Below are 20,318 nucleotides of genomic sequence, written 5' to 3'. Positions count from 1 at the left end.
CCTGCCCGAGCAGTCGGCGCTAAACTGGAAAGTGTCACTCTGACCCCGGAAAGGGTTCCCCTTAGGGCATTAGTGTGCTGTAACGATGGCCTGCCCACAGTGTTCATGTTGCCTACACTCCCCCTCAGCTAGGTGGCGCTGGCATGGCAGTGCGCCTCTCCCTTCTTTGGTACCCCAATCGTTTCAAGGTTCTGCAACGGCGGGATGGCCAGTCTCTTGCTGGCTGGTTTCCAAGGACCTCCCCGGCCAACCCAGGACTTCACGCTGGGGCAGCCGCCAAGAAAGTCAAGGAAATGCTCCAAACACAGAGCCCTTTAGGCACCCACTGGGGCCGGCTGGGAGCGGGGGGTGATCTGAGGTATCCTCCTCTTGCTGCAGCAGGGAGCTGCACCCCGTGAGGACGAGGACAACGGCCAGGAGTCGGCTGTGCTCGCAGGGCCTGGGACTGCGCGTGCTGGCTGCAGGGGTGGAGGCAGGGGGATTTCCTGTCACTCCCCACCCGAGAACTGCTTCCTCCCGAGGAGTTCCACAGTGGAGGGGTGGCAGGGACACTGAGCCCTGACAGCACTTTACACACATTTGCTAATTAACAGTAACCCCACAAATGCCTGCGTGTGGACGTGAGAGCGGGCCAGGCTGCTTACACCCCTTGGAGCGGGAAGGACATTCCCCGGAGCCCAGAGCCACCACGTACTCCCCACTTCTACCCAGACCTGCAGCCCTTTGGGCACAGAGAAAGGGAGTGAGACAAGGGGGATGGGGGGCGGTGAGACAGGAAGGGCACAGACAGGGAAAGGCTGCATTGCAAACTGGCACCTCCCTCCCCCTCCTTGCTAACAAGATTGTGAAAACAAGCGTGTCCTTTCTCCACACCTCCTCGCTCTCCTCCAGGCAAGGGGATTAGCAGCACTAATCCCGCACAGCAGCGTGCAGGTTCCTCTGGTTTGAGATATCAGCTCGCTAGGGCTTCCCAGCCCCTGCGTCCCACAAGACAGCCCCAGTAAACTCCCAGGGCTGGTGCAAAGCCAAAGGCGCGCACGGCCCGTGGAGTCGGGGCAATCGCACTGGTCTGGCTGGCACACTCCCAGGGCCAGCACGGGCCTGCGGAAATGGGGCCGGGGTTAGACTATCCCAGCCACGCACAAACTCAGGCTCCCTCCCTTCCGCTCTTCCTGGTCTGGCTCTTGGTCCCAACAGCCGCCCGGCAAATAATGCAGCAGGGCAGCAGAGGGCTCCTTTACTCTCATACAGTCAGCGTGCGCTTCCCTCTCAAAGCGGAGGCCGGTGGGAGCTTAGGATAAATACCCAGGAAGAACTGCGGCAGACACAAACCCATTGCTACTCCGCCGCAGGGACCCAGAGCTCTGCACTGTTCCCGGTCACTGAGAAAAGGCCAGTGTTGGATGACCCATGCTCTAGCCCAGGGCTTCTCAACCATTTGTTCTAAGCCCCCCGCCCCCCAGCATGCAATAAAAACTCCACAGTCCACCTGTGCCACAATAACTGCTTTTCTGCATACCTCCGCCAGGGCCAGCATTAGGGGGTAGCAAGCCGGGCAGTTGCCTGCGGCCCCCATGCCACAGGGGCCCACCCCAAAGCTACATTGCTCAGGCTTCGGCTTCAGCCCCTGGCAGTCAGGCTTCTGCTGTCTCCCAGGGGCCCCAGGGAGTCTAATTCTGGCCCTGCTTGGTGGACCCCCTGAAACCTGCTCTCGGACCCCCACCCCCGGGAAGAACCACGGCTCTAGTCATTAAAGACGGCACCATACCGTCCAATTCCCAGCGGTGGGGGATGGACGAAACCTCCATTCCAATGTATCACATTCACATGCTGCAGGAAAGGAAAGACGCACAGAAAGATCCACCTGGCTGATCGGCTGTGCTATCTTCTGGCTTCATTGTCCCTCCCCCTAGTGGGTGCATCTTGCCTAATGCTCCTGGGTACCAGCACTTCCCTCTAACTCTTCCCTCATATGAAGACTGTGCCACTTGCCCCCCCCCCCCCCAAAAAAGTCTAAGATCAATGGATTGGACTAACGAGCCCCAGGGAGCGGCAGAGGCCAATGTGGCAATGTTAGCCACTGCCCAGGAAACCTGGAGAGAGAGCAGACTCATGTTTTCTGGGCTCAGCTACAGCAAGACGTGATGGGGCTTAGAATATGGAAAGTGTGAGTCAGTAACTCCTGGCTAATAGGATCGAAGCCGAGGGAGCAGCGAGGGGGGCAGCGCGGATCGAAGCCGAGGGAGCGGCGGGGGTTGGGGGGGGTGGTGCGGATCGAAGCCGAGGGAATGGTGGGGGGGGAGGGGGCGGCGCGGATCAAAGCCGAGGGAGCGGCGGGGGGCAGTATGGCCTGGCAGGTAGAGCATGGCACTCAGAGGTGAAGGTGAGATCATGGGAGATCTGTGCAGGATGGCCGGGGATCTATGATGTCCCTAAGAGAGGGCTAGCAGGGACAATGCTCTCCCTGGGTCAGCGATTGCTACCTTCATGGGCTCCAACTCCAGCAAGTCACTGGCGTGGGGGCTCTTGCTCCGCAGACTCCACAGGAAGTGACGGATGTATAGGAGATGCCGGTACACGTTATCGTCCAGCGTCTCCACCTCCAAGTCCACCTTAAATCCTCCACTTGGCAGGACGATGGGCGGGTGGTTATCAAAGGACTCTAGCACTTCGTCTGCAAAACACAGGGGGAAGCAGGTGTTGGTGTGTGACCCACCTGAGCCCTAGCCCTGCTCCCAGACTGCAGGGCCATTGCTCTTCCCCAGGTCCTGCAAGCCAAGTATCTGCATGGGAACCAATCCCAGCATCCTCTAGGTCACAACCCTACACAACTGGCCTCCATGTGCCAGTGAGAAAGGGGCAGGGGCACTAGCTAACGCCTTCGCTCTGCTTAGCTCCCTGGCGTTGTGCCCCTTGCTTGTTCCAAACTCTCGAATGGGTTGTTCAGAACCTTTATCTCCTCCTCCCTGTGTCATTTAGAAAAGGGCTCTGTAGCTTCCAGATCCGCTGCTCTGGGGCCCATTCCCCCTAAGTCCGGTAGCTGTTGCTAGAAGAGCCGTAATCCAATCTCTTGCACTCCTTGATCCATTTCCACCCACTTCACAGTGTCCTGATCTCTCTTTTCTCCAGTAGCCAAGATCATGCTACTGAGCCCTGGGGCAGGGGGAAGTGCTGAGTCTTTAGCACTTCAGCCCCTCCCATGTCACAGCCCGATATGTCTGGGTACATGCTAGTGGAGGAAGGATGGTCTAGTGGTTAGGGTGCCAGCCTGAGACTTCAGAGAGCTGGGTCCAATGCCCTGCTCCACCATTTGCCCTGGATGAGTCAATCTCACTCTGCACCTTGTCTGTTCAGTGAGGGTAAGTACTGCCAACATGTTAAAGACTGCGAGGTGCTCAGCTCTATGGTAAGGGGGGATATCAACACCATAGATAATGGCATTGATAGCACGGGGTACAGCCAACGTTCACCCACCGGGGGAGTCACGTGTCCCCTGGATCTGTCGGGGAAGACTGTGATTCCACCACATTGTTACCCCCTGCCCCGCCGCGTGCCCCTGCATCGGAGTGGCTCAAACCAGAGTCAGGACACTCCACGTTCAGGCTGACAGTGCAGCCCCAGCTCATGCTGCCTGTCTAGGTAGAGCAGCACGTGGAGGCCATGTGCTCTAGTCCCTACCATACCAGGCTCAGCCTTCAGCCCGAGCTCCCTTTGCCTCAGGGCAGTTCAAGGAGACCCTCAGGCTACAGGACTGTAGTTCTTTGTGGCTGTCCACGGTCATGCAGGAACCCCTGCAAAGCACAGGAGGTTACAAGCCCCATGAAAACACTCGAGGGACCAGCAAAACTTGGGATAACCAACCTGTACTGGCAGGTCTGAGGAAAGTACCTCTTGGGACGCAGCCTAGTGCAGGTTTCACTGCCCTGCAGCAGTGTGGGAGATACAGGACAACCACAACAGAAGCTCTACCGAGGGCACAGATCACACCACCCCCAGTACAACGCAGACGCACCAGTGCTGTGCGCTCACCTGTCTTGAAGGCTGCAGGGCTGTCCTCCTGCCAGGCCGCGACACACCGCACCTCGGACGCTGCCTGGGACTGAGTCAGGATGTGATGGAGCTGAGCAGGGCTCAGGGCGGGGAACTCGGCTCTCAGCAATGGCCAGGTCATCTGAGCAAAGACAGAGAGAGCTGAGGCGACAGCCTCAGGACGGTGCACAGGGCAGACAGCAGGGAGCGAAGCAGGCTTATCAATGGGGAATGAGCTTAGCTCGGCTTGTCAGCAAGTGAGCAGCATGCTAAGGGGTCTAGAGAGCCCAGGAGTGGCAGGGCAGCACTAATGCTCAGCTGTGTATTTGCTTCACTGCTACTTCCAATACGGGAGCTGCCTACTGAAGCCAAGGACGGGATGTAAGACACAGAAAGCCTGAAATCCTACCTCATGCTACCAATGCCTCATGCTGCTGCTTCCTACCAAAATGGGTGCAGATGTTGGTTGAGAGGATGTGGCCCCCAAGGTTTGGCTTTGAAACAAGGCGTCCCATTTCCTGGGAAACTACCCGGCAATTTTTGGGCCAATACATTCCTGCAAATCGGCCCCTTCGTCGCCATATTCCAAGCCGGCTGTCCCAGTCCTGCATGGGCATGCTCTGGGGCAACTGAGCCATGCCCTGCTTGGCGCTTGCAAAGGTGCCGCCCAGAGGCACGGTTCGGGAGGCAGCGTTTGAAAGCCTGGCCTAGCGCGAGAGTGACATCACATTCCGCGGGAAGGATCAAATTCACCCAGCACACAAAACGCACCCGAGTCTCTGAGATTTCGCACCCGAGTCTCTGAGATTTCGTGTGTCTTGACACTGGCACGTCAGATCCAGTGCAAATTCTGGAGGGAACCCTGCCTTCCACTCCTATCTCAGGGAGCTCCCATCTTGGCCCAGTTTCGGGGAAAGGGCATTGATTCCCCCACCCCCTCTGCTTTGATGTCCCATGATGCTTCCAACGGGAAAAGAGAGGGAAGCTGCATATGAAAGGGACTGTTGTGCTTGTGGCTCCCTGCCTTGGGGAGATGACCCCCCAGTTAGCGTGGGGAGCGCAGGCTCGGGGAGCCCCATCTAATAACTGGCCCTTCCAAACAATCCCCATGATGCTCACAGGAGCTCTCCTGCCACTCACAGGCCCAGACTCTCCCAGGGATCTGATTGGATTCAATGGGAGCTAGGTGTCTACAGGCCTTTGAGGATCTGGGTCCCAAAGGCCATCGATACCCTGGGCCAAGAAGCCCACGCACGTCTCACCTGTGCCAGCTGGGTGCTCGGCATGGCCAGCAGGTGAGCCACGCTGGAAAGCTTGCTGAAGAACTGCTCGGCCAGGTGCCCGAAGCCCATGCCCCGCATCCACTCCAGGAGGAGCCGCAGGCCGGCGCGGATCTTCACTCCTTTCGACCAGTGGAAGCAGCCTTTGGACAGGGTGGGGAAGAGAGAATGAACAGCCACACGCGGCGCTGCTTTAACCTGACTTGCAGTAGGAGCCCGGCCCTGCTGCAATACAGACAGCTACAGGTTCAGAAGACACATGCCGACCCTACTCCCTGGCGCAGATACAGCATGAAGGCAATCGGCTGTCAGGGTCAAAGATTGCTCTGTCCAGCCCACCAACAGGCTCAGCCAAGGAGAAGTCAGACAACCCAGTCACCTGGCTGGCAGAAAGCAGCCCCCTCCAGCCAGAGCCTGCATATTGGGTCCTTCGCCTAGCTGCACATACTCGCCCTGCTCTGACAGACGCCAGCACTTGCTGGACACAGCAGAACGGTGGCCAAGAGCAGTGAGATTTGTCTGCTCTGTGTGGACACGAGAGACCCCAGGGCATCCTTCGTGAGTGCCTTAGCCAGAATGCCCTGGTGCCCCCATAGCGTTGTACAGGGTGCTATTTGGAGGTTAGCTGCCAGCCTTCTCCCCAGAGATAGCTGCCTTTCAGTTGTGCTGTGTGTAACGTTTCTGAAGCAGCTGGGCATCCTGCCGCAGGACACGTGCTAGCAGCATGAAGCACATTTCAGATGGATACAGATAAATGTCGAGTTGTAGGAGTCTCCTACGAGCAAAACCTGGTGCTGTGGGGAAGGGAAGAAACGTTTTTTTCAAGCTATCATGTAAACTAACTTCTCCTAATCTGCAGCCCCTGCCTCCCCCAGGAGGCTATCGCAGAGCTCCTGTATTGTCCACGAGGACTCCACCTCCACCCGCATCCAGAAACCGATTCACCCGCTTGGATTGTGCAAGGCAGGCAGCTCTCCACACCGCCCTTGTCCTCTTCTCCCCATGCAGTGCGGGCACAGGGGAAGTCTCTGCGTCATCCATCAGATATTGACTGACCTGAGCTTGCTGTCCGCCAGATACCTAATCTCCCCAGACTCTCCTTAGCTGCACCCAGGTAAAGCCAGGCCATAGAACTGGGGCAGCAGAAATGGCAGTTGCTGATCCTGGGGTTTTATTGAGAGAGATGCACGTCAGTGCTCAGATCCAGTTTCTGAGGAAGGCCGGGTTCTTCCGCCTTCCCCCCATGATCCTGCATGGGGGTGTCCCAGCACTTCCCTTCCCCCTGGGATGATGTGGGGCCCTAAGGCCAAGCCCAGCTCCGAGAACACAAGAGGCAGCGCGTGGCCCAGGCGAGGAGCCGGCTGTCCCAGGGGACAGCAGGATTTCACACTCTAATCTGCTCTAATCAGCTCCCACGTGCAGGAAATCAACTCCAGAGACAAACATTTGAAAGCTTATGCTGTCCTTGATAGGCAGTGAGCCAAGACTCAGCCTGTGGGCCCATGGAAATGGGGAGGCGGGGGGTGGGGGGGAAGGGAGCTGGTGCTCCGGTTAAAAGGAAGGAACTACAGCGGCAGGAGGCCGTAATCCAATAGGGCTAGGCTGCTTCAGCGCCCACCACCTTCCACTCTAGGAACTACTGAGCCCCCTCCCCCACACCCCAAACTGTGATCCAGAATCTGACCCTCACCTCACACCTCCACCCCGACACCAGATTTGAGCCCTGCAGGCTGGGAGGAAGTTTGATCTGGGTGTAAAGCCCAACTCTGCTGTAGGTGTTGGGCCTGATCCTGTACCAGAAGGTCCATAGGCACTTTGCCATGGACTTCACTGGGAGCAGGATGGGGCCCATGCTGATTAAACCAGAGGGAGGCCATGCTATAGCAGAAGGCTCTAGTTTGTTGGACCTACGGCTAATTTAGCCTCATCAAGGTCCTAATTCCATCACCCCACTGGACTGTGTGCCCTATACTGCAACCCCGCTGCATGGACACAAAACTAACTGCTCTTCCAGCGATGCCGAAGGATGCATGGAAAACATAACTCTGGCGGACAAATCTCAGGCTTGGGGCTCATCATTCGATGTTCTATCTCTATCGAGGTTCTGTGTCCTTCCTGCAGCAAACCGCCTCGCGCAGGACCCACATGCTGTGCCAGGCCGGCCTCACTAATGGGTGAGATTCAGAAATTCCAAGGCCAGAAGGGACTACTGTGCTCATCTAGCCTGACCTCCTGCATGACACAGGCCAGGGAACGTCCCTAAAATAATTCCTAGATCAGATCTGTTAGAAAAACATCCAATCTTGATTTTAAAATTGAGCCTTAGTAAATTGTTCCAGTGGTTAGTTACCCTCACTCTCAAAAATTTGCACATTATTTCTAGTCAGAATTTGTCTAGCTTCACCTTCTAGCCACTGGATCATGTTAGACCTTTCTCTGCTAGACTGAAGAGCCTGTTCTTAAATATTTGTTCCCCGGGCAGATTTGTGATCAAGTCTCCTCTTAACCTTCTCTTTGCTAAGATAAACAGATTGAGCGCTTTGAATCTATCGCTATAAGGCAGGTTTTCTAATCCATTAATCATTCTAGAGGCTTTTCTCTGACCCCTCTTCAATTTATCAACATCCTTCTTGAATTGTGGGCACCAGAACTGGACACAGTATTCTAGTAGCAGTCACGCTCCTTATGTCTGCTAAATACAGACATAAAATAACTTCTCTATTTCTACTCAGGATTTCCCTGTTTATGCATCCCAGGGTCAACATTAGCCTTTTGGCCACAGTGTCAAAGTGGGAGCTCCTGTTCAGCTGATTATCCCCTACGGCCCCCTAATCTGTTTCAGTCACTGCTTCCTGTAAGTATGACCAACATTCTTTGTTCCTAGATGTAGACATTTACATTTATGCCCAGTTTACCAAGCAATCCAGATCACTCTGTATCGGAGACCACTCCCTCAATTTTTGTGTCATCTATAAATCTCATCAGTGATTTATGATTTCTTCCAGGCAATTGATAAAAATTTTAAATAGTGCAGGACCAAGAACTGATCCCTGCAGGACCCTGCTGGAAACACACTCACTTGATGATGATTCCCTGTTTACCATTATGTTTTGAGACCTATCAGTTAGCCAGTTTTTAATCCATTTGATGTGTGCCATGGTAATTTTATATTGTTGTTATATTTGGGTCGCTATGGAGCTCCCTTGCCTTGGCCCAGCTCAGAAAGGCTTGACACTATTATCTGTGTTGTGGTGGAACCTGGAGCCGCAATCTTAGACCAGGCGTTACTTGCCATCCTAGGCACTGCCCCAAGCAGCTTGCAGTCAGCGTGGGTTTGGTTGCAGGTCCAGTCCAATACTGGATGGGGGACGGTTTTCTGTCTGCAGTGCTGATGCATCCAAAAGTCTATGAGAACAGCAGCTCTCAGGAAATCCCCACCATTCAAATTGGCAAAAAAGTCTTAGAAGGTGGGTTAAACCTTGCAAGATGAGTTGATTGCATGGAGTTCAATGGGACTTAGCTATGTGTTTCACAGAACAGGTATAGGAACACTGGCATGCTTAAAGTTAAGCATGTGCTTAAGTGCTTTGGTGAATCAGGGCCAAATGGAGGAGTCCAATCTCCCGAACTGACAGCCTGGCACCTTCTAAAGTTATTCTAGATCTGAAACAACAACAATGACAAAGCTCTAAATCCAGAGGCCGACGTGGCTGTGGCTCAGCAATGTACCTGCTGGCACGCAAAGGGACGGACAGCTAACAGGAACGCCCATACTGAGCACAGTTTCCCTTCCCCTTTTTGTTCTTGCTTAGTGGACCATCAGACATGGCAGAGGGAGCAGCGCTGGCAGAATCTGCTGCTCGCAGTAGAGACTCGGTTTGTATGTGGGGCAGAGCTGGGCAGAAAGAGGGACAGAGGTCTGACAGGGCTGAGTGGCAAAATTAGGTTAATTCTTTAAAAATCCAACTCCTATTAACTCATATGGTATTAGCTGTAATGCACCTGGCAGTAAGGAGGTGCTGCTGGAGTGTATATAGGTATCACATGCTCTGTAGTTCAACTGGAATCCTGCAGTAATTAGGATTAATTAATGAGCAGATTTTCGCCTCAATTAAGAAGCAGGATGCAATGTTTTATTACACACAGCAATCAGGCAGTGCCGGGGAACAAACTCCACTAACAGCCTCTGCTCGGCATCAAAATGGCAGACCTTATTGCAACCCCAGCGCAAGAGATGGGGGGGGGGGTATGTTAATTTGGGGGGAGAGCTAACGAAGGCTGAACACATCCCCATGAACAATGGTATCACAGTGAACATCCAAGGCATTAATAAGGGGTTAATGGAGCGTTATCGATAAAGGCCGCAGACTCGGCCAAGACAGCAAACGTAAAGGCTGAGTCAAGCCAAGGGAGCAGAAGCCAAAACCCGAGTTAAGCTGTTATCTGAGCCAACTATACACCTAGAGAGCAGAGCGCACAGGCTGCGATCTAGGGAGTTCATCAGAGTCAAGGAAGTGAAGTCTCGAAGACCTCAGTGGCTGGACTCTAGTTTGGTTTATCCTCATTTGTGGGTGTAGCTGAGCCCCACCCCCACCCCCAGGTTTCATTGCTACAAGCCTGGCAGAGTCCTGAGCCCCCCCCCCCACTCTCTCTCACACCCCTACCCCAGTCTTAGCGCTGAAGCGGGGCTCTGAATGATTGAAAGTGAACCTTATTCCTAACCACCTCTCTGGTGACACCAGTTAAACAAAGGACTCAGTAGCTTAAGTCAAGTTCTAAAGCATCCTTATCCCCTGTAGGAAACATGTTGCCCGCTTTGCTGTCAGTCCCAGTCTGGGGGTCTCTCCCTGGCCGTGGGGCCATACTGATGACTTATGCACAGGCTCAATAGCCTAACACGAGTTTAGGTAACAGGGCAGCAAGGCTCCTTTGCCGAATGCAGAATTCCAGGTGTGTCCAAGCCCCTCACATCCTAAAACAACCCAACAGATGCTGTAAAATCTCTCCCCACATTTGGCCGATCCTCATCTCATAGTCTGGCTGGCTGCAATACTGGGGCATTTTAAGTCTGTTCCTTTAATTAATGAATAAACAGAAAAAGGGCTTCAAAGCAGACAAGGCCAGTCTTTGGGAATGCCTGCCCCTCCCACAAATGTCTCACTCCCTGGTCCCGAGGTCACTCACCTTTGTCCATGAGCTGGTTGAAGAGCAGAGTGTTGGAGAAGAAGAAGAGGTAGGCAAACATCTGGGAGGCTATTTCAGGGTGCACTTCATACTGGTGGAGCAGGTCCAGCGTAGCCTGGTAGATCAACACAACTCTACGTACTTCTTCAGGCAACTGGGATGATTCCCGCCAACCTTCCTGGCCCTCACTCTGGAAGGGGTTACACTCCAGGAGGGCAGGTAGAGATACATACAGAGACTGGACAGGGAGGAGACAAGAAATACACAAGTCCAGGATTCAAAGCGCTGAAGGTTTACTGTGGGAAGCAATTCTGCATTGGCCAGATGGTTAGACCCTAAACAGGTCTTCCGAATCTCTTGTTTCCATGATCCCATAACCAGCTCAAGCCCTGCTGTTCTCAAACAAGGAAGGGCATATTTCTTGCCCCCTCACGGACTAACCCCTTGTGACCTGCAAGCTTGCTCAGCCCTGTCCCTAAGCAATAACTTAACACCATACATGGTGGTCAGTTGGTCTCAGTCTGTTTTGGGGAACAAACGGAATGTGAGAAACAAACTACTGTAGATCTTAAGTGATAGGAATGCGCCAGTACTATGCACCCACATGGTAACTGAAGATCTAATACACATGCTATGGAAAAAAGGCAGATGACAAAACTGGTCTCCAATTAGAGACTCTTTCCTTTGTGCAAATGAGGAAGGTTGAAGAGCAGGGTCCAATCAGAGTTTTGTTAGGTACGCAAATGAGACAGGATAAGCATCAACCAATCAGAGAGAGGGAGAGGCTGCTGGACTAGTGGAACAATCTTTCCACAGAGGGGAAAAAAGAGCTACAAATAGAATCAAGAAGAAAAATAGTCCATTTCCCAGTGAGAGGCCAAGTCTGTAATCACCAGACCTGGCAGGGGGAGCTGGTGGAAAGGCAGCATCATCGGTCAAGTTTAACTTCTCTTTCAATGGAAACAAGTCTCCACCCTGCAGACACAAGCAGCCTTTCTCTGAGCCCACACTGCACACACTGTTCAGCGCTCCATAATGAGCACTTGCAATAATGTTTCACTCCAGGGGCCTAACAGAGAGAGTCCAGAAGGAATATTTCCATCATGTACATGAATCAATTCATTATACCCAGGGCTATTACTGTACAGTAAATCACAAACGAGCTGAGGAGGGCTGGACCCGCTATCCCAACAACTCTTTCTACTGATCTGTGGGCCACCCATTTCCTCCTGGCTTCCTGTGTCCTAGTCCCCTGTTTCCAAGTTGCTAGCCATGCAGAGAAATGTTCCATCGTAATTTCACACTCTCCTCGGGCTGTGACCTTCATTGGGACACTTGAGCCCAAAGGAAAATGAATCCAAAAGTTACAAGGAGGAGTGAGGGAGAAAGTGAAAGTGACTTAGCTAAACCATTCACTAATGGGGACACTGTAATGAGCAAATGCCTCCCTAGGACACAGTGTTACTGTTAATTCTTCAGGGACCTCTCAGGCTGACACCTGCCAGAAATTCACTGTGATCAGTCCAAGGTACCCGACATGCAGCTCTCCCCCACTGCCAATCACCTGCCAGGGTGATTATACTAAAACTCACCCTGTTTGCTATCTAGATTCTGATACAGCGTAGCATCTTTCAGAGATCATGAGGCGCTCACATACTGTGTAGGGTAATGGGGGGCTCATATTAGTAATCAGCATCTGAGCAGCTCGTAATCCTTAATGGATTTTATCCTCACACCCCACCTGAGAGCTAGGAACATATCCTCCTCTTTTTACAGGGTACATCAAATGACTCGTCTAACACAAGCCTATGGCTGAGCTGGGAATTTCACCCCAGCCCCTGAATCCCAGTCTACTGCTCTCTGTCTGTCTTACCTATTTAGACTGCAAGTTCTTTGGGGCAAGGTCTCTCTCTTACTACATGTTTGCCTTGCCCAATGGGCCCTTGATCCTGGCTGAGCACTCTAGGCGCTGCTGTAGTAGAAAAAACAACAGCTAAATAACTTGTGCAAATGAAGGGCCATCCAAAAATATCTACGTCGTTTAAAAAAAATCAACCTGTTTGATCATTTCTGACCCCTCAAAAAATCGTTTCTGACCTTCAGGTTCACTCTTCAGTGACTAAGGAAAGTTAGGGAAAGTCAACTCCCCGGGTGCCTTGTACTGCATCCTAAAGACCAGCATTTTTTAAAGCCGAGGAGGCTTGCAGGAATGAGTATATCTGTTAGAACTCATCACAAAGAAGAACCTGCTGTCCCGGGACACGATGGGGGGGGGGGGTGCGATTTCAGGCACGGGTGCTCAGATGGGAGACTTCTCCCCCATCATCCCCCTTTGATTTCCAGTGAGACACTATCAGCACAAGGCTCCTCTTCTCCCTTGGCAGCTCTCTGGATTAGGCTGTGCATTTGCAGGAGAGAGGGGGAGGCGTTGGGGGTGCACATACCTTGGAGATATAGTAGACGCACTGCTGAAAAGTATACATGATCACTTCCTCTAGGACTGTCATGGCTTCCTCACTGGCTGTGATGGTTGAAGAGAACAGAGACTCCTTAGAACCTAAAGGACAAAGACAGCAATGGAACGCGTCAGAGCAAAGGGCTCCAAACCGGGCTACCGGGTCTGTTAGTTTAGTAGAAGAATGGTCTCTCTGAGGGTCAACTTGTGATGCTGTATTTCATTATGCAAAGTCTACTGACACACACCGAACTGTCATGGGTTTGTTACTGCAAAGAAAGCATGGCTAATGATTACAGCGTGGGATTGGGAGCCAGAAGTTTTGGATTTGATTTCTAGCTCTTCCACTGACCCGTGTGCCCTTGAGCAAATCACAGCTTCTTTGTGCCTCAGCCCCTCGGTCTATAAAAGGGGGACAGTTATCCTCTCTGATCTCACAGGAAGGACATGACCCCTACTTTAGCAATATTGGTAAAATGCGTTAGGATCCTGGGTGGAAAGCGCTATAAAAGATACAGAACTCTTGATTAACAATGTTGTAGCAGCAATAGCTCCCTACTGGGAGGCATAATTTAAGCTGCTGTCTTGCAAAGGCTCCCAACAGTGAGGACTATTTCAAAGAGCAGGAGAGGGGCTGGCATGGAGGAGAACTGATGCTTAAGTTATTTCTTACAGTCACTCTACAATGGAAAGAAATCAGGGAGCAGGTGCATCCTTGGGACATTCACAAGTATGCACAACTTGCACTACTTTACCTGGCCACTTGATGTCCCCATTGCACTCGTGAAATTAAAGCTGAAGGCGCATTTATCTGGCTTGACTTTAAGAAGCTGGACAGCTCAAGACGGCTCCTTTAAGACAGAGGTTCAGAAAGAGAAGCCATTCCCATTTGAGGCCACTGGTGAATATGGTGCTCTCATTTTGGATGACAGATACCCACGTCACAAAAAGCACACTGATACTGTCACCAGTGCCGGCAGTCACACCAAAAGGCCTGAGGATGAATGCACAAGACAGAGCTCCTGTTCCCTAGCAGAGATGGTCACTCCAGAGCAGAGTGCAGAGCAGACACACTGAGAGGGGAAGCTTGCACTGCCATTGCCCAGCTGAACCCCTCCTATTTATCCGGAGGATGAATGTATGGCAGCAGTCTCCAGGGCCGTGACTGCAACCCCCTGAATTCACTCCAATACAGGAGAACTTAGCTGGTTCTCCCTTTTCTTCTCTCATTGTATCATCTTTGCCAGGATCCGCCTGCCCCTTAGTCAATCTCCAAAGGATACGGCACTGGAGACAATACAAATTCAATACTGGTGCCTTCCCTTTCCACAGTGGCTGGGAAGCCATTACAGGATGCCACGTCAGGAGTCAAAAACTCCAACCCTGTCTTCTGCTGGTGCCTTTTCCTGGCTCTCTCTTAAAGACTTGAAACTGCATCTCACTTTCCTCGGTGCCTTGTGAGCAGGGAGTGTGTACAGAAATCCAGCTCTAATAAACATGGGGTTGCCACAGCAGTGGCTGTTAAACACATATACGTTGTATTTCTGGGCGCTGAGCAGTTGGGGGGGCGGGGTTAATATTTCCCCTACAGACTAACATTTTTCGTCTAGCAATGCTTCGATTTCAGTCCAGATTTGCAGCCCCGCCAGCCCCATATGCTGAATATTTGTGCAGCTGGATGAAGTGCTTTCCAAACACAGCTTGTCAGAAAACTTTGCCTTTGGAACAGAAGAGAAGGTCTCGATAGCTTTGCCAAACTAGCCCCACCCCGTTCCTCTGATGTGGAATCAGAAAGAGGGAAATTCCATGACATCATCCACCTGACCACTCCCCAAGTCCCATTTGCAAATGGTTAGTGAAGGACTTTTCAGCCACACACACTTTTGGGGCAGTTCAGGGAGGTAAGTTGGTGAATTTTTAAGGCTCAGGAAAGTGCAGGGCTAATAGGACTGAATCAACCCATGTGTAATGAAGGCAGGAGCATTGTAAACTTCCACATACAGCGCTGCTTAATGCACCTGAATCCTGGTCTACAGCCCCACTCGCTATTCCAATAGCAGGACCCCTCACTGCTGTGCCAAGAAACCTTAGTCCCAGTCTGATATTCTAATCCTGATCTATTTGGAACAGAGACCACTACTCACACTGAACTCTATAAAGGCTGGCAAATACTCACTCCAGAGCAGGCTGAGACCACTCTAACTCATTTCACTTTTGACCTGAGGTTGATGTGAACCCAAGTTTCTGAAGTGAAAAGCCAATGAAATCATTTAAAAACACGGCCATAATAAGATTTTCAAATCTGACATGAAAAATAACATGGGCTATGCAGAAGAAAACCTTGGTGCTCATCTGTTTCAGGCAATTTAAATTGAAAGCCAAGATGCTAGGAATTTCAAACCAGAAAATAAGGAGCACAGACAAACATAGCCAGTCCACGTTATGAATATTTCTGATCACATGCCGGGAGGTGGGGGTGACTGCAGAGAGTGGTATGGAGACACAAGGGATAGCTCTTCCTGGGACCCATGTGTAGACTATGGATTCCGTAAGGTCCTGAAAGTACTCAGTACGGTGTGATATGTTTACGGAAGCCCCCAGTAACACATCGGGTCCTAAGCGATTGTCACCCAAGTTGCCCTCAAGTTGCTCAGCTGTTGTCTAAAGTTTTTGAGGAATAGTATTCAATAGGAAGCCAGCCCCAGGTTCGGTTAGCGATCCAGTTGGGCCCTGGTGCTGATTTCTGTGAATCTATTTGTAAGTATTCACCAAACAGTTCCAACAAATATTTTTCAGCCTATGGGCTGGTTCACAAACAGTTCGCTTTGACTACTCTGTATCCATTATTTGTATTGCCTGACCAGTCATCTAAATCACATGGGATCAGGAAAGTAACAAAAAAGAAGTAACACATTTTCTGGCAAAAGTTGTCAGGCAACTATTAATTAGTGCTGCGATTCATGAAGCTTCTTGGATTGGCACACGGCTTCATGAATTCCAGGTCATCCAGATACGTGTGGCTGATATGTCCCCACAAAGCTACAAACTGAACATGGGGCTTTTAGTCACAAAAATATACCCAAATCAGGGTTGTTGGGTTTTGTTTGTTTTGTTTTGTTTTTTTTAAACTATTCAATCTGCTCTAATTATAGGACAGAATTCTTCATACAGCAAGGTCTAAACACCTGCATTTCCCAGGGATACAGCGCTTTTCTCAGACTATTTCATATCACCTGAGTGGAAAAGCAATTCCTAAATTCAACAAGGGTATTAAAAACATGTGCCAGAAAAAACACCCTCACATGTAGAATGATAGAGGCCAGCACAGGGTTTCTCATCCTTATGCATACCTGGAATCCCCCCATCTCTCACAAAACTCTCCCCCCATTGAGCAATCTGGGAAAGAGGGGGGGGGGTGGTCATGGCCCCTGGTCTAGACAGACAGAGAGCAATGAATGGGAAGGGAAAAGGTGCAGGAAAAAACCTCTCCTTTTTGTTCGCCAGCTGTGGGTTCAGTGCGCTCCAATGTATCGGCTAGACTTTGAAAATCAAAAATATTTCGCTTATTCTCAGGATACAATTTTTTTATTTTTAAAAATCTTCCCACAGATATTTCCTGAGGGATGTCAAGAGGCCAAACTACTGATTTTAACCTTTCCCTCACCCTCTTGTTTATGTTATTTCTACCCCTCCTGATTCACCAAAACCTGCCAGGCACAAGATGTATTTATATGACACTATGCTGCTGGCTCCCGCACCTGAGCCCCACCACCCTCCCAGCTGAGCATCAGCCCATGGAATCAGGATGGCCCCAACTCAGCCATCCAGCTCAATTCACTTAAACACCTGCTTAAATTTAGCCTCAGGCATAAGTTCCATTGAGGTCAATGGGGCTTAAGAGTGCTGAAAGTCAAGCCTGTGCCTAAGTGCTTTGCTGAACAGGGCTGGACTTCAGCACTCACTTAAGTGCTTTGCTGAAGTAAGGCCTGGAATGGGCAGGGGGAAAATCTCTCCCCCATATAAGGTCCTGGAGTTTAAAGCAAATGTCACTCACCCCACAAACCCAGAATGCCCCTTCACTTGCATGCTTGCTGTCGTCACTCTTGCACGTGCCATGGACTTCACTTTCCCAGAGACCATTCCCACTAAGGGAACAGACCTATTTAAAGAATTCTCTCTCTGGACAGCAACCCAAATCTAGCTGTTCCCACCGATTACAGCCCAGGACGGAGCAAATGCTACCAGCCAGGGAAGACAAATGTCCCAGAATCCCTCCAGGGATATGAGAGAGGAACGCAGACAGGTGTTCATCTCAGAGACCCTTCAGCTACTAAATGTCAGCAAAGAAAGGAGAAGATCCAACACTAGAGAGCAGCAGAGGGAGGGGCTGGTGCTATAGAACAGAAGGACTGAGATTCACAGAACATTAGATTAGCTGCTGCAAGGAGAGCCTGCTTGGATTTGCCCATGGCCAATTTAAGCAGAATTCTCCAGGCATGTTACCCAGCATGTATCTGGGTAATCATCATCCAACTAAGCACAATGACCTAGGGTTCTGAGTACTGGAGATTTGGTCCAGGAGGTTTTTCTCTCACTCTCCTCCAGTCCTAGTGATCAGCAGCAAATGCCCACCGTCATCTTCCTTGACTTTTCATTCCTTGTAAGCTTGCTGGCACTGTAAATATATTTCACCTCTCTCTATCAGTAGTCCCCTGCAAGCTGAGCATCATCCATCTCTCTCATCTCTGTAGACTGTACTTATCCATAGTAATACTCCAGTTATGAGACCCATCCTGTGGGGTGTGGGTTTTGCCAGCTACACCATAACTGACACCACTTAGTAATACTTCTAGTGCTTGGTTGTTTCCCACGTTCCTGGATAGAACTGGCAGAAAAAAATTGAATTTCAAATTTTCTTTAGTCAGAAAAACAGGGACAAATTTTTTGCAAGATGTTTTGTGAAAAGCATTCCCAGTTTTCAGCCAGCCCTACCCCGGCATTTGTGCAGGGACACTTCTGTGCATTCATACGGTTATCCCTCATCTTCGGTTTCAGAATGAGCCAGTCTTTTTCTGCCTGAAGTGCTCGCTCTGCCTTTTCTTAACCAGTGTAAAGCCTGCCCAACAATCCTTGCCAGTGTTGGATCCAGGAACGATCAAAGATTTCCCTTAGTGACGTAAAGGCAACCTTATGACCCAATAAGTGGAGATTTCAACTAGAAGAGAAGCCATCCTAAATCTGCTTTTTACCAACAGGGAGAAACTGATCAAGTCTGTGAGAATAATAAGGAAGCTTCTTGAATTCAGAATAGTAAGGACAGGATTCACAGAATGCAGCTGTGCAAGGGCATGACTAGGGATCAGGAATGCACATTGTGAGAAATGAAAATAGGGCAAAATCCTGGCCCCACTGAAGTCAATGGGAGTTTTGCCATTGACTTCAGTGAAGCCACCATCTCACCACAGCGAATAAGGCCCAGTCAAAGGAAGTATTGAAACCCAGCAATGCAGAAAGCAGCTAGGTCACCCTAAACAACACCCCAATAAAGAAGAAAAAGACTGCAGTTCCAGTGAGGCTTCATAAAGCGTTGTACAAAGAGAAGGTTACAAAATGACATAAACTGTACTGTGATGGGAAAGTGGAATGGTGATCAAAGAAGAAAAGAGAGACCGTTAGGAATGGCTGACTGCCAATAAGGGCTGCAAAAATGGAAAGAGAGACTCTTACAAATTTCCCTGGGGGGACAGTGTCTGTGCCCATGCTCTGTGTTCTGCGTGTGTGTTGGTGGGGGGGGTATTAGAGACAAAATGGGGCCAATAATTAATGAGGAAGGAGAGCAAGGGCAGGATTTTTAAAATCACTCTGCGTTAGCCTAGCTCAGTGGTTCTCGACCAGGGTACAGGTACCCCTGGGGACACTCAGAGGTCTTCCAGGGGGTACATCAACTCCTCTAGATATTTGCCTAGTTTTGCAACAGGCTACATAAAAAGCACTAGCAAACTCAGTACAAACTAAATTGCATACAGACAATGACTTGTTTATAGTGCTCTGTATATTGTACACTGAAGTATAAGTACAATATTTATATTCCAACTGATTTATTTTATAATTGTATGGTAAAAATGAGAAAGCCAGCAATTGTTCCGTACGAGCATGCTGTGACACTTTTGTGTTCTTATGTCTGATTTTGTAAGCAAGTAGTCTTTAAGTGAGGTGAAACTTGGGGGTACACAAGACAAATCAGACTCCTGACAGGGGGACAGTAGTTTGGAAAAGTTGAGAGCCACTGGCCTACCTCTCTCCCACTGCAGTCTGTGGGAGGTTTGCCATTGACAGCAGCGGGAGTAGAGTTGGGCCAACACTGAGTGCTTTTGACAAATCTCCCTTTAAATCAACACAGACTCTACAATAGTGAGAAATGTAGAGAAAATAATTTGGGACAACTGGGAAGCCCTTATCCAAACAGTGAGGAACAGCAGGGGTGGGCATATTCAGATGATGGTGGGGAAGCCGCCAGGCCGCAAGAAAACCCAGAGAAAGATTCACAGAAAAGATAAAAGACCAAATTAGTTTCAGGATCTTCCTTCGACATCGTACTGAGCCCTGCAATGGATGAAGTGAACCCCAACTCCCAGGGTTTTTCATCTGACTTTCCCAGCAGCTGCTCACGTGCGCCCTGCACTTTGTGAGGGCTGCAGTATTTTTAGCCTACAAGCACATTTTTTAGAGCTCTCACTGATTAAGAATGCACCCGTTGTCCCACCCTCCCACCCACACGTTGGTCTTTACATCTTGTATCAGCATGGGAACCAAGATAGCATAGGACATGGAGAGCATCCAGCACTCAGCTGGTTTGGCTCTTGAGTCCTTTGCTCCCTCTCCCTCTGAGGGGAATGAGAAAACCAAACGAGGCCATGCTGAGAGTGAAGCCTGGCTAATCCCCTCACCATATTAGACTCCCTAAGGCTCCAAGCTGTCATCACTCATTTGATAAGGGGGATTATTTCCCTCTCAAGTGTTCACAGGGCTGGAGGACTTAGCTTAGCAGCCCTGAGAGCTAGTGGTGCTTCTAGAGGCACCGGTAATACTGAGTAACACTGCTAACCAGGTAGCCAGTCTGGTCTGCGATCTAATGGATTCAATTCACAGGGTGGAGTGAGAGGTGAGGCTGCAAAATGCAGAGCAAGGGATGGCAGCCAGGCGGGGTTTTCCAACTGCAGCCTGGAAGACTGGGCGGCCTGCAGAATACTCCCAGAGCCTCCTTACCGATGTTGCATCCCTTTCCTCTTATCTCAGTGGCCAGGACTAAGGGGTCAGGGAAAGGATCTTGTTACCTCGGGTATCAACACACAGATATCAGTCCATTCTTC

At 50.5% G+C, this 20,318-nt stretch overlaps 1 protein-coding gene across 1 annotated transcript in view; it reads right to left on the bottom strand.

Moving 5' to 3' along the window:
• The window catches only part of RADIL (Rap associating with DIL domain), a 54,173-nt gene that overhangs the window by 8,340 nt on the left and 25,515 nt on the right, over positions 1 to 20,318 (bottom strand). The window contains exons 6-10 of the mRNA XM_077828586.1: positions 12,938 to 13,050; positions 10,494 to 10,731; positions 5,292 to 5,452; positions 4,030 to 4,171; positions 2,484 to 2,674 (exon numbers count right to left, since the gene is read on the bottom strand). Of these exons, the coding sequence (XP_077684712.1) occupies positions 2,484 to 2,674; positions 4,030 to 4,171; positions 5,292 to 5,452; positions 10,494 to 10,731; positions 12,938 to 13,050 (845 nt within the window). The remainder of the gene's footprint in view (positions 1 to 2,483; positions 2,675 to 4,029; positions 4,172 to 5,291; positions 5,453 to 10,493; positions 10,732 to 12,937; positions 13,051 to 20,318) is intronic.

The sequence above is a fragment of the Eretmochelys imbricata genome, chromosome 10 (assembly GCF_965152235.1).
Source record: "Eretmochelys imbricata isolate rEreImb1 chromosome 10, rEreImb1.hap1, whole genome shotgun sequence".
NCBI classification, from domain to species: Eukaryota; Metazoa; Chordata; order Testudines; family Cheloniidae; genus Eretmochelys; species Eretmochelys imbricata.
Note: the sequence above shows the minus strand (reverse complement) of the source record. Positions and strands in the feature narration are given on the sequence as shown.